This window comes from Carassius gibelio, chromosome B4, assembly GCF_023724105.1.
Source record: "Carassius gibelio isolate Cgi1373 ecotype wild population from Czech Republic chromosome B4, carGib1.2-hapl.c, whole genome shotgun sequence".
Taxonomy (NCBI): domain Eukaryota; kingdom Metazoa; phylum Chordata; class Actinopteri; order Cypriniformes; family Cyprinidae; genus Carassius; species Carassius gibelio.
Genome location: NC_068399.1, coordinates 23,452,476 through 23,467,718, shown reverse-complemented (window position 1 = coordinate 23,467,718; position 15,243 = coordinate 23,452,476). Strand labels below are relative to the sequence as shown.

Genomic DNA, 15,243 nt, shown 5'->3' with positions numbered 1-15,243 from the left:
AAGGCAAGGACCCCTAAATATGAACCCATTCGTAAATAAAGTCCTTTATATAATAATATATAATGTTTTTTTTTTTTTTATTACATAAACATTAAAAAAAACAGTATAGATTTATATAAATTATATTTTAAAATAGTTTCAACTATATATGTATATATATAGTTGAATACCTTTTTTGTATTTTTTTTTGTATTTATTTATTGTGTCAATTCATATTTGAATGAGAAAAAAAAATCAACACTTGATCAACCCTTTAAAAATGTTTATTCTTTTCTCTATGGTTCATGGTATGAAAATGGTAGTGACACATGTGAATCCATGTTAAATCACAAACTACTGTGGTTTTACTATCTGATAAAATCAGTGTACCATGATACAGTACTATTTAAAGTTTTTTTCTAGTCATTTAATACAGTTTGTATACATTTTCTTCCATTTTTCATAGTTCTGTTAGTACTGCATTGAGTAAGAACAGATAGACATTTAAAATAAGAACTCGCATGGCGTTTATTTTAGAGAATGAACAAGAGGCAGTAGGAAAGAGAAAAGTGGGATTTTGCAGTGATGAATTGGAGGGCGCGTGCAGTCAGAATGAGAAGATAATAAGACGTGTAATTACCCATGGTCCTTTGGGCCTGCCCTGGATAATATCTCAGAGAGAGTGCTAAAGCAATGCCAGAGCGAGTTTTCTTTTACTGTGAATGTTCTTGTGCTGTTCTGTGCAGCTCTAGCTCCATCCCTCATGTGCCCCGAGTGTCCTCTCGTCTTTCTGGCCCTCACATATCTGTCTGTTTCACGTCTGTTTCTTCTGTAGACTTGTTGTCAATATTCTGATCATCACTTTTGTAACCATGGTAACTGTAAACGGATGCTCCAAAACAGCTGTAGTTAAGGGAGTATGACACCTTGGCTCCAGTAATTACTCACGATCCTCTTTTTCATTACAGAAAACTTCAATTAACAGCTGGGCATAGATTGTGTTTGATGAAATTTCAGTGATTTATAGAACAGCCCTCCAAACTTTTATCTAGCTCTGCGTGTGTGTGTGTGTGTGTGTGTGTGTGTGTGTGTAGCTCCATGACTCAGGGCTTTTTACTGAAATTACAGGCTTCTGCAACCCACTGGTCGTCATATGAGTCACGACCTTAGGGAAACACAGACACAAACACACACACTCAAATCTCTGTTCACACCTCGTCAGTCACACCCACTCCCTTGTATTAGTGCCAACGGCCGTAAATGAGTGTCAGTATGAATCACACACCATTATAAACTTTTTCACTGTTAGTGTACGCAACAATGAAAACTTATTTGAAGCATGGGGCTGATCGATACACATGCGCACACACAGACTAATTTCTTAAACCTACAGGACTGCCTACCTAGACAGCACATTTAAGGCATCATAGATGCACTCCTGAAGTGAAGGCTACTTCAGACGTTAAAATATATTTAAGATACCTTGTTTTGCCCATGTGGTAACAAGATAAAGAGATTAAAGCTATCTTTTCCATGTAAATCTTAGATTTTATCTGAATCTGCAAAAAGGAACAAGCAACAAGACCTTTTTAGATTTTTTATTGGATTGGGCATCTCCGCCCACAGTGAAATCTCATTGGTCCTATTCTGCTCCTTTTGACTGTATATTAGACAATAAAAATCGGATGTTTCCTTTGGAGAGAAGGTCATCCCAGAATGACCAAGTGACCAAGTTGGCTGATGAATTGAGAGAAATGGTGCTATAAAATAGGATTATATTGTGTTTGTATATTACATATTTAGCTAAGCGACATGCTAATATTAAACTTTTGGAATCAAATGTGGTTGTGTCACTCATAATGTTTGAATATCGTTATTTTGTGTGGTATGGAGTTGTGGTCTATGCAGAGTGCATGTTTCATTTCAGTTTGATGTGGTAGCAACAACCTTAAAACTGGTTTTATTGAAGTCAGACTAGTAGTTAATCTGTATAAATCAATCTGACAAATTAGTTAACACCAGCAAAAGCCAATTCTTAAAGGTAAGATGGAGTAGAGATAAATCATTTAAATGCTTACCACAGTATTCTTATGTAAACCGTACCCAGTATGACAGTGCACTAGGTTTGAGATCAGAGCTCCAGTCTCATATTTCTATGCACTCACTGTGATGAAATCCAGAAATGATATGCTATAGTTTCTCCAGGAGCATGAAATACAGTATGCAAAACAGTGTTAATTTCGTTGACTAAATATTTTCGTCATTATTTTCGTCACGAATATATTTTTGCCGACGAAAACGAAACTAAAACTAAAATAGAAGGCACTGATGGAGACTAAAACTATGATTAAATTGATTGACATTATCGTCAACGAATAAAGGACGAGACGAAAATAGACTGTGACGAAAATCAAATCAGCAGACGGGAGAGATGCGAGGAATGAGCAAAAGAACCGGCAAAACAGAACAGACTGCATGAGAGAAGAGAACCAATCAGAGCCTGACTTATTGAGACGTGAAGCGAAGGTTTTCAGTTTTTATGAGCTCCCGGGAAGTCGGCATTCGAAGAGGTGATAGGGACTTTAAGCAACAGCCTCTGGTGGAACGGCAACGCCATTCTGGCGTTGTATTGCGCCTGCGCGAATTTAACTGCTACTTTGTGACGTTCTAATTTAACGGTCTACTACGGGAGAACAGCTGATTTGCCAGAGTCGCTACAACGTGAGAGGTTAGGTAAACAAATGTTATGTTTTTAGACTTATTTACATCATACAATATTAAAAACTCCTCTTCTGACAAAAGATTGTCATTTAACGCCAAAAGCAATCCTTCTCTTGCTTTTTTAAATTATATATTTTTTTGGATCTCAATAAATGAATTAATGCTGCGTTGCGCTGTTCTGTTTTACCGTTGCTTAGTGACTTTTACGTTCTTGGCTACAGCGGTGTGACGGCAAACTTCCGGTCGCTGTAGCCGTTCCATTCGCAGCTGTTGCTTAAAGTCCCTACTGTCTAAAAGAGCGACAAAATGTCCACAGCTCACTTCACGTTTGACGACGAACAAAACAAAACAAAGTGTAAAGCACGCAGAGCGCTCATTCGTGGCAAGAACACAACCAATTTGAAAAGACATTTACAGACGAGCCACCCGGACATTTTCTCAAATGTAATTTTACAACGATGTTCTTTTGTTTATTGAGCTAAGCAAAATTGGAATAGTGCAGTGCGTAGATGTTGTAGCATTAAATATTACGAACTGAAAAGTACTGTAAAATAGCCCATTCTTCAAATTAGATGCGAGCACAATACTAATACGTAATATCATGATAAATACATTTGATTAATACTAATGTTTAGTATATTTTATAATGTTCTACTTGTTGACAATATCACAAATATTTCTATATTAGTCATGTGAAACATGAATGTTCACATCCTATCATTATACATACAAATCTAGCAATATTGTAGTATTTAAAACATACAATATTGCTAGACAAATGAATACCTTATAAAATCTTGTTACTTTTTTTATCCACCTAGCTGCCAACTTATTAAATATTTACTTTAAATGTATGCACTTATTGTTCAGCTCAGCTGTAAGCTTTAAGGTCAGGTAAACAAAAGTAACAAGATTTTATAAGGTATTAATTTGTCTAGCAATATTGTAAAAAAATTAAGGATCAGACCTAACGTTATTTTTTTCTTTTATTGATGGTCAATTGGCAGCTAGTTATTGTTTACATTATCATGACAGTGTTTGTTGCTGCATAAAAGCTTTTGAATCGAAATAAAGACACAGTTGTGTTGAAATAAAGTTGAATTTGTGTTTTATATATTTTGGTTAAGTTTGTTTCCTATACCAGCTGTAAAAAATTGTCTAGTAAATCTGTTATTGATTTTAGTCTTATTTTAGTAGACTAAAATACCAAGCAATTTTAGTCGACTAAAATACCAAGCAATTTTAGTCGACTAAAATACCAAGCAATTTTAGTCGACTAAAATACCAAGCAATTTTAGTCGACTAAAATACCAAGCAATTTTAGTCGACTAAAATAAGACTAAAATTAAAACAAATCAGATGACTAAAACTTGACTAAAACTAAAAAGAATTATAGTCAAAAGACTAAGACTAAAACTAAATTAAAATTTCGTGTCAAAATTAACACTGATGCAAAAAAGGCTTTCTCATTAAACACTGTATGGCTCGTTCTCTTTAGCTATGAACAGAAGGATGTCAGTTCCCCTGCCATTACTAAAGGAAGGGTGATACATTATTTCGGACAGTTATACATCAATAAAGCATCTCACTGCTACAGCTGCAAGGTTTCCTAGCAACAGGCGTGCAGGGGTGCTTTGATCTGATCCGAACATTCCAAATGTTATTTGAATATTTGAAATGTTTTCGAAACATTCCAAAAACATTTTTCTGTAGATATTAGAACAACTAATTAATGTCAACTACAGATACATGTTCACGAATGTCTAAATGTGAACGGATCAGTGGTTGAATTGCACACATCCATCAAAGCTGTTGACGCTTCCAACAGATCATTTATTTTTGCAGTGCAGACTATTGATCGCTGCAGGCAAAGAAACCAATTGAAACGATTATTTGTTGTAAGTTAATAAATTATGGGTTCAGTGTGCCTTTGTGTGTGTTTGTTAGTTTCGGGGTTTGGTTGATAAATTGCTGGGTTAGACAACTTATAGGAATAGTTCACCCAATAATTAAACTCTGCTGAAAATTCACTCACCCTCAGGCTATCCAAGATTTAGAGGAGTTTGTTTCTTCATTGGAATAGATTTTAATTTAGCATTGTATCACTTGCTCACTAATGGATCATTTGCAGTGAATGGGTGCCATGAAAATGAGAATCCAAAGAGCTGATAAAAAGTAATCCAGTCAATCAAATAACATCTTGTGAAGCAAAATGCTGCATGTTTGTAAAGAACAAATCCATCATTATGAAATTTTTAATTTAAAACTGTTGCTTAAAATAAGAGTCCTCTGTCTATAATATTGCTTTATCCAGTCAAAGTTATGTTGTCTGAATCAGGAGAGAAATAAGCACAGATCAAGCATTGTTCACGAGCAAAAACAGTTCTTAACACCTTTGTCAGTGGATTTTGATGTGAGAGGACAATGGAGGATTTTTTATTCATCTTATTTATATATATTAAAAAAAATAGTAGAGGAACCATTATTATGAACTTTGTTTAAAACACCTAATGATGGATTTGTTTCTTACAAACCTTTTGCTCCAAGACATTAACTGATGGACTATAGTCGTGTGCAATACCTGCGGATTTTTTGTGATGTTTTTATCAGTTGTTTTGACTCTCATTCTGTTGGCATACAGTATTAACTGCAGAGCATCGTCTCAATAAGACAGTTTCTGCACCCTCAATCACAGCATTTTCCTGCAGGTTATGTTGTTAATTTAGATCTTCCCTGGGATTATTTGTATATTTGGCATCTAGTGTGAGAATTCAGCACCACACAGTATGTGTTAATAGTTTTTACTACATATTTCAACCTAAGCTGTAATTGCTGCCGTGGGAACAGCACTATTGAATTTTTGATGGGTGTTGTGCTTGTGGGTCTTTGGGCTGATGTAAACGTTCATCTAATCTTCTAGCTTGTGTATGTGTGCTTGTACACATTCACATGATCGTTGACTCTAAATCTTCACAGCTCCTGCGTCAGCATAACCTCTGTGCAGAAGGACTCTGATTAAACTATAGTTTCAATATTTACTACCTGTCATGTGATTATGCTATCTCAGCCACTGGAAGTGCATGCATTCCTGGGGGAAATCAATTGTGCACCAATCCATTCACTAATTCACATGATCTTCTGGTAAATTAACCACTTCATCACCTTGTCAATAGTTTTTGCTACATATTCCAACCTAGACTATAATTGCACACTTGTAGATGATGAAATATTTACTAGCAATCTTTTTTAAAAAGTGCTTAAAAATATATTGTACAATCATAGCTTATACTACACATCGGCTTTCCCATTTCCTCCTCTCTTAATGAGGAAAACTTCAAGTAAATTGTTTCTGTCAGGTTCAGCTGCTGATCTGTTAATCTGAGCAGGGGTCAGATAGAAAAGAGGAAGTGGTTTAGAGCTGTGCTGAGATTATCTCAGCAAGTGCAGCTAATCTAGTATGGATGTAACTTTTACTTTTAACATGAGAAGCAGAGCATTATCTTTCTGTCAGGTTTTGTGAGACTTTGGAACCACGTCCAAACCAACCCTTGGGCTTATAGTTTGACACACACCCACACATACACAGACTCATGGAGAGAGATGCATACTGTAATCATATTCAGCAGTATTTTCAAGACGAGATGCAGCTGTTGGTTTTATGGAGGCAGTGTATAGAAGTGACTTTAAAACACACAAACAACCTCTGCCTAATTCAAAGTTGTGCATTTGCACCTCTGTTTTAATAGGAAATCGGACAGCTCTAAACAAGAGATTGAGGCTTAGGCAATCAATTTCACTGGATTTCTGCTCTTGCTTTAATTTCCTTTGGCACTGGGAGTGATTCCTTTAACATCAAACGGAATGGCGATTTGTTGTGGAAAAACGCTTACGAATACTTAAAGCAGAAAATAATTGAAACAAGCCATTGTATCTCCAATGGTGATTTGCAAAGCAGTTTTTGAATTTGCTAAATAATGTAGTCCTTGGAGAATGAGTACTGTTTTATGCCCTCGGTTTCTCATTTCTAAGGCTTTTCATGTTCACTTGAGCAGTTGCTAGTTGATTACATCATCAGTCTCTCTATGTACCCTTCTTAAGAGTGCTTTAACAAAACGGATTTGAACTGAAGGGTCAGACAAAGGGAAGTGTTCTACGATGCATGAATAACCAAATTTACAATTCGTTGCAACATTTATTGAGATCAGGTTAATGAGTGACTGGGAACGTGCAGAAATTGATATATTTTGCAGCAGAAAAGAAGGCATTATTCATCTGTATCTTAAATCGAGATTTTACTGCATATATTGATAATACTACTGAAAATGACTTTTGTTAGCATGTTTCCACATTGGGTACTTTCAAGAAGCATTTTAGGATATTGCGTAATTGTTCATTTTTTTATTTTATGTTTAGTTTATTCATGTCTGGTTTAATGTAATTAATATTCAATTCTTTGTTTTTATGAAGTCAGCTGTGTGCAGAATAGCATAACACTGTTAGTAAACACACTGTGCATGCTGTGCATGGTATTTAAATTTTCTGTATGCATGAAATATATATGTCCTACTACATTTGAAAAAAAGTGCAGAATAAAAATAAAAAAACTGGGTAGAATATTGTATCCCACAAATCAAAACTACCAATTTGACTGTGGCGAGTGGGGCGGGGCCGAGAGGCGTGGGAATGAGGAGTGAGGCCAGGATGAAGTGAAAACAAAACAAAATTGGTCTAAAATAAAAAATAAGAATATAAAATAATATGAATTTATATCTGGATGACATTTACCAAATTAAACACACATGTAATGAGATGTTTGTGGAGACACACGTGTGTTGAAGTGTTTATTGCTTCATTGTGTACTGTTTTTAATAAATAGTATCCAAAAACATTCTGTTAAACAGTAATATTATTACAATTAAAAAATTTGTAAAACTATTTTCTATTTAAATCTATATTTAAAATGTATTTTATTCTTTTGATAGAAAAGCTGTCTTCAGCATCACACAATCCTTCAGAAATCATTGTAATATGCTTTTTTGATTTTCCGAGAAAAAAGAAATTTAATCATTATTTTCAATGTTGAAAACAAGTTTGCTGCTAAATATTTTTGTGGAAACCTTAATATATATATATTTTTCAGGATTCTTTGATAAATAAAAAGTTAAAAAGAAAACTCTTATTTAAAATATAAATCACATATATGGCTTTATTGTCAGTCAGTCTTGTTCAATTTAATGCGTCCCTGTTGAATAAAATTATAAATTTCTAATTTGCAAAAAACTTACTGACCCCAAATCTTTTGTAGATCCTTCAGAGGACCAATGTGATTTGGGACCATTTGGGACTTTGATTTCAATGAAAGCTCATACAGATGGTTCCCTTTTTCAATTACATATATCTCAGCTGTGCTTTTCACTTAAGCTTGATGTTTTAACATGATTTATTTTTTTGATGCATAGTGTAATTAACATTCATCGAGGCCGTGTTAATCGTAACTCAATCCTGTCCTCTTTAAACCAGCTCTCATTGTCTGTCTATTTCTCTCTCCAGTTTAGGCAGTAATAAGTGGATGTTATGTGTATAATTTGTCAACCGTTCCCTAGAGGAGAATGCAGCGGTGCAGAAACCCTTCCAGCGAGGAAGTGCGACGTTTGCGCACTCATGAGTCATTGACTGACAGACACAGTGGTTCTGTTCCCTCCCGTATGAGCACTTATCGATGCATATTGACATACAATTTCCTCAGCAGCGGTCTAACACACACATACATACATACACAAATAGCACCAGGAAACTCCATAGCATTATTTCCACACAAATCACAGTGGCAGTGGAGCCTTGCTGACAAAATTCTAGTGATTCGACACAAGCCGGGCCGCTGCCCTCGTTTCAGAAGCACAAATTGAAGCACATTTCAAAACACACAAACTCATTTTTCTTCTCGCTTGTTTGCTACCCTCTCTCTCGCATAGAAATGACATCATAAGTGCTGCTGGGGTTTCATTCTGCAGCTGCACTTTTGGATACAGAAATGATATGCCTGGTGTTTTATATGTGTGTCTGTGTGTTTGCTTGTGGTCTTGCTGGTTTGGCTATATCTAGTTTGATTACGATTCGGCGAGCCTGTCTCAACACGCCTGCCACGTGCACAGGCAATAAAAAACACACATGCTTGATTACATCTGACAGGTAGAGGCTCTCGCATATCATATAAATCTACCTCATGTCGTTCTCTCACCTGTGGCCTGAAATTAATGTCATTTATGGAGTGAGTGCGTGTGTGTGTGTGTGTGTGTGTGTTCGGCTGCAGTGGCGATGCATGTTGGCGGATTCATTCACATTTTCTCTTCAGCGTTCATTCATCACGATTTGCTCTCCCGCTACGTGCCATGCTCCCTGTCGTCTCACCCCTCCTTTCCTCCCTGACTTCCTGTCTCCATCTCCATTTCCATTTTTCATTTTCATTAAATTTGAGATGTGTCATTTTCATTACGGTTTCATTTATGGTGCTTTGCAAAGGCACTGCATCATTATTACAACTGTGTTAGGAATTCGAATAAGCTTATAATTGGTGGTTGATGCTAATATTTAGAGAACAAAGTGGTTTTGTATGTATATATATATATATATATATATATATATATATATATATATATATATATATATATATATATATATATATATATATATATATATAGTTAATCAAAACTAACAGTAAAAACAAAAAAATCTTCATTACATTAAGATTTAACTACTGTAAAATGGAAATACAAATGTATAAAAACTAAACAGACACATAAAAAATAAACACAAAAACATTCAAATTAAAAATGTGAATTCTCTTGGCGATATGCATTATTAATTATCAAGCCACAAAATAAGCTTAAAGCTTATGCTCCTTCCTGCTCCTTTTCAGACATGTATAAGTTAAAATTGTTTTGTACTGTGTCATATTGTTTTTGTTTTGTTTATTAGTTTTGATTGTATTTATTTAAATTGTATTTGTTTATTTATTTATTTAAATAAAGTCTTAAATATAATCAAAAACAACATAAAACTAAAAATATAATATATAGTAATATAATAAAATATCAAAATAAAAACTAATTCAAAATACTAAGAATTTCTCAGCTGATATACAAAAATAACAGTTTTACAGTAAAAATAGTGTGATTTATATGACACCAAATAAAATGTACACAAAACTGCTAAATTTAAATACATACATGTATAAATATTAATTATAAATTTACACAATATGTACTTAAAATTCACTGAGAGGTGTGCATTGTTCATTAAGGTTATACATTTACTTACTGTAGGTGAAAATCTTCTGTTAATCGGGCTCAATTACTAAATCAACACAATCTCACAAAATTGGCCATATTGGTTTATCAGGACCCCCACCTTTATTTCATCTCTGTTTTATTGACCGTACAATCACAGTATGCTGTCCTCCTCAACATTTGCTCTCTTTTGCTTTCTTCTACCTCTTTCCTTGCTGTGTGAAAGGCAGTACAGAGGTGATTGTTGCTGGGGAGCTTAGAGGAGTTGATTTTGGCTCCATGCTTGTTAGCAGTCCAGCCTGAATCTGTCTTATGATTCATGTTGCATTGAACAGAGCTAAGAAATTATGACAGACTTAATCAGGGATTCATTCTGCAGAGTGTGTGTGTGTGTGTGTGTGTTGTGGATGGCATTTGCAAACTATTTCTATACTCAGTTCTGTATATTTAATCCCATCTTAGAGTATTCTTTCTTCAAACACACACATTCATATAGAAGTGAAAAAGAAAATGCTAAGCAAGTCAATCTCATAAAATCACATCTGGGTCATATTTCATTTCAAGATCAAAAGGCAAAAATTACAGGCTCACCGCAACAGTGTAGCACAGAGTACACAGGGCAGAACAAAAAGCATTGTCTGATCCTAGTCCACGAGAGTAGAAGCAAGCAGCAAGGCATAAAAGTATTTATATATATATATATATATATATATATATATATATAGAGAGAGAGAGAGAGAGAGAGAGAGAGAGAGAGAGAGAGAGAGAGAGAGAGAGAGTAAGAGAGAGAAAACATAACTTGCTCTATGATATCCAATTATAAAATGTTTTCTTATTTTTTTAAATATGTTTTGAGATATGTTCTCGATCAACTTTGTAAGATTCAATCAAGAATCAACATGATAGAAGATATCAGAAACAGAAAGATGAGCTACATGCACACAAAAGCAACTAGTTATTTATATATATATTTTTCGGACTATTAATCGCACCTGAGTATAAGTCGCATCAGTCCAAAAATACGTCACGATGAGGAAAAAAAACATATATAAGTCGCACTGGACTATAAGTCACATTTATTCAGAAACAAGAACCAAGAGAAAACATTACCCTCTACAGCCGCGAGATGGCGCTCTGTTTTCAGTGTAGACTACAGGAGCACTGAACAGCATAGAGCGCTGTAGACAGTAATGTTTTCTCTTGGTTCATTTCTCTTGGTTCATGTCAAATTAATTTTGATAAATAAGTCGCACCTGACTATAAGTCGCAGGACCAGCCAAACTATGAAAAAAAGTGTCACTTATAGTCCGGAAAATACGGTATTTTGTGTGACTTGGTAACATGAAGCCTCTGTGGCCACATGTCCAGTCATGCTGAAGAGTGTGTGTTTGGTGTATACAGCAGCGGCAGCAGCATAGCAACAGTGTGAGATTGCCTAAGCAAATATTCCCTAATTCTTTGCTCAGTGTTTTAAAAGCTTTTACGTGTGCTGACAGATGGCAGATGAGATGGGGATTTTCTCAGGGACCTCATCAGCAAATGGGTGTTCTCAAATCTCAGGCCACCCATCTCCACACACACACACACACACACACACATTGCAAATCATTACTTAATTCAACTGAACTCTGAGATCTGGTGGATATGTTTTAGTTTAAATGAAAAAGTAAAGGTCAGTAACCTTATACTGATCTCATTTTCAGTAAGCAGCAGTATATAAGCTCCAGGTGTGTTAGCCGTGTGAGCTCTATCGGAGACTAAGGGAAGAAAGAGGACCACTCGTAGATTAATGAATGGGAGAAATCACAGCCAATAAAATTCAGTCCCACTTTCAAGTTAACAAGGCAGGTTTATTTTTTTTAACTGTGGCCATGTTGTAATATTTGTAATATATTACATGTACATGGACATGTTTTCATATTTTTTTTCCCTGATACAAAACAGTACTGGACCAGACTGAAAAATACATTTTTAATGATATTTGAGCTAAAGAAGCAACATTTATGATCTCGTTGTCAGATTTTATTGTTGAATAAAACACTATTGAAGAAAATGCTAGACAAACAGTTTCAGGATTTTTCCTCCTTCAAATATAGAGCTTTACTTGTACATTACCTAAGACATAGCCGAAATAATGGTTACCAAGATGGTTTTTGAGTAAACTGATTCGACTGACTCATTACAGTGCACTTCAGTTGAAATAAAAAAAAAATACAATAATTATGCAAGTAGTAATATTATCCAGTACACTTGTTCCAGGTTTAGGCTTTCTGGAGTAAGCTGAGGTTCTGTTCCTTGCTCAAGGGCACTGGCAATAACTTTAGCGAACTTAAAGAAAACTTTAACACCACTCTGCTGATGCCTTGCGAGCACTGGTGTTTCCTTCGGGAAATACAAATCTAGTTTGTACATATGTGTGTTTGTAGGGTCATTGTTGAATAGTGTATGAGAGCAGAGAGGACAACAGAAGGCTTTTAGCACCCGTGTGTAAATGCTGATGCCTGTAAACTACTTAATCACACTCAGTGCTTCAGAGACTGACTGGACAGTGAGCTACATTCAAAAGCTGAATATCGATTATTGTCTTAATCGAACTATTTTATTGCTGAATGAAATTTTACTGTATTTACAGCTGAATCTAATTTTTTTCATAACTAATGGGTTTCGCAACATTCAATGAATCGGTTCAATGTTGATTCAGTTCAGTTCAATCACACGTCGATGTTGCATAATTTATCAGTTCTGAACAAATAACCACTGAATCTGAACTGAACTGAATCAACATTGAACTGACTCACTGAATAATGATAATGTTGTCTTCTGTACAGATGTTTATATTGCAATCAAATTTGTTTCACAATTGATGAATTTTGCAACACTCAGGGAGATTGTTCATTGTTGATTCAATTCAGTTATAACATGCTAATGTTGTAAAATGTCAGTTAGGAAGGAATCAGAATAGCTGAATTTAATTTGTTTCATAATTGATGAATTTTACAACAACACATTAATTAGCTGAATTTAACACAGAATAATAACATTATTGTCTTCTGGAGAAATGCTTATAGCTAAACTGAACTGGTTTCCTGTTTAATGCTGCAATGCTGCTTTAAAAAACCTGTATATAAAAATCTGCATTGTATGAAATGGTAAATTAATTAATGTGACTTGACTTCACTATAAAAAAACTGTGGCCCAGAAGTCTTGGATCAGTTTAATTTATATGCATTTTTATAAAATTACTGTTAAAGTTTTGGATAGTAACCTCATATTTTAAAATACAGTGTGGTACATAATGATTACTATATTCATAGAAAAAGACTACCATCATATTTGCATGATCCAAAAACACGGTATCAATGTTTGACAACACTAATATTTCATTTTTTGGCTGAATCAATTGATTACATTCAGCTGCATGCATTAAGCTGTAGCATCCATCTAACACCGTCAGTATTTCGCAGCTCTTCTATCATAAATGAAGCCATAAACCCTCTTTTCTCTTGCTCTCTTTTAAAGGGGTGCGTTCTCAGAGGTGGTCCTGGCAGAGGAGAGGTCCACGGGAAAGATGTTTGCTGTGAAGTGCATCCCTAAAAAAGCGCTGAAGGGGAAGGAGACCAGCATCGAGAATGAGATTGCCGTTCTACGCAAGTGAGTTCCATTTCCCGTACCACACCTGTACCCATGGCAACAGCATCACCCCTCTCTTCCACACTCATACTCTCAGTTTGCCAATTGATAGGAGCTTGTTTGCTTGAGGTTTGACCTCCAGTTACCTTGGTAACTGCGGTGCCCTCGTCCAGTTACAGCAGGGAAACTCCCTCAGATGTTCTCTCTCTGTGAACCGTGTCCGTGAGTGTGGACAGAGGCTTGGAATGGAAAATAAGTGCATGCTTCCTGCATACTGAACGCACACTATATACGGTTTGCTTCCTATTAGTATGAAAAGATAGTCTGCACAGAGAGAAGTAGATTAAATCTTTTTGGAATAAATCCCATTTTATGTAAAAGAATGTTAAAAAAATACAATAAATACTTTTATTCAACAAGGATGCATTAAATTGATTAATATTTTGATATAATTTTGGGATCAAATTCAATAATATGTAAAAAATAATTTTTATAAAATAATAATCATAATCTAAAGCATAATTCATCCAATTTTAGTCCAATCACACACTGCCTTTCAAAGGTTTGGCATCAGCTGTTAAAAAAAAAAAAAATTACATATTAATAAATTTTTTCAGCTAGGATGCATTAAATTATTCAAAAGTGACAGTGAATACATTTGTATGAAATCATAAAAAAAATATTTCCACAAAAAATATTAAGCAGGACAATGGTTTTAAATGTTGATAATAAAAATATTTTTTTCTTGAGCATCAAATCAGCATATTAGAATGAACTGGAGTAATGATTCTGAAAATGTAGCTGTGCCATCACAAAAAAAAAAAAATTTAGAATGTAGTGTTACATATGTAGGAGGCCAAAGACTCCCTCATGAATATTAATTAGCTCTTGTTGACATTGCCAGGCAGTTTTACGCTTTTCAGTCCCTTGACCAAATTGATATTCATGAAGTGTTCCTCGCTGACTTGACATGGACACAACATCAGCTTTACCTTTATTAGATATTTAAATTGGTTATATTTACATAAATTCAAAACTGAAGTCCAATAATAAAAAAAAATACAAATATAAGTTTGAATGTTATGTTAAAGTCACTTCAGTTTATCTTGACATGCTCTTTTTAAACGCAATCCAAAATAATATTTTTATAGAAGTTAAATTAATGCATGGCCTGTTAAAAGCTCATATTACAAATACATTAGAGAGTATGTCTGAATGTTAGATGTCTCTACGTTTAATCTTCTCTTTATTTCTGAATTTTATCACTGGTAATTTGCCCACTCTAACTCAAAGAAAGCAATGCAAAACAACCTCTCACATACAAGCAACAAGCTTAACACATTTCTCAGGTATTTTCCCACTGCCGGTGCAAATGAAAGCAGGTGTGTTCGGTGTGTGTGACATATGGTGTGTGATGGATGTTTCCCCTGAGACTCATCAGGAAAGGCTGCCTCTGGTTCTGACATGGGCTTCTGTTGTCACAGCGAATGTACCCTCTAGATCGGACACAGTTTTGTCCTTCAAGTCTTGGTCTCTCTCATCTCGTATAATAGCAACCAAATGATTGACAGCTTGTCTGACATCTGGGTGATGCCATAGGCCTGTAATTAGATAGAGTCTAAGTGCA

General features: G+C 34.9%; 1 protein-coding gene across 1 annotated transcript in view; it reads left to right on the top strand.

Moving 5' to 3' along the window:
* camk1da (calcium/calmodulin-dependent protein kinase 1Da) overlaps positions 1-15,243 on the top strand; it is a 53,471-nt gene that overhangs the window by 16,756 nt on the left and 21,472 nt on the right. Inside the window, exon 2 of the mRNA XM_052554396.1 lies at positions 13,506-13,637. Coding sequence (XP_052410356.1) covers positions 13,506-13,637 — 132 coding nt within the window. The remainder of the gene's footprint in view (positions 1-13,505; positions 13,638-15,243) is intronic.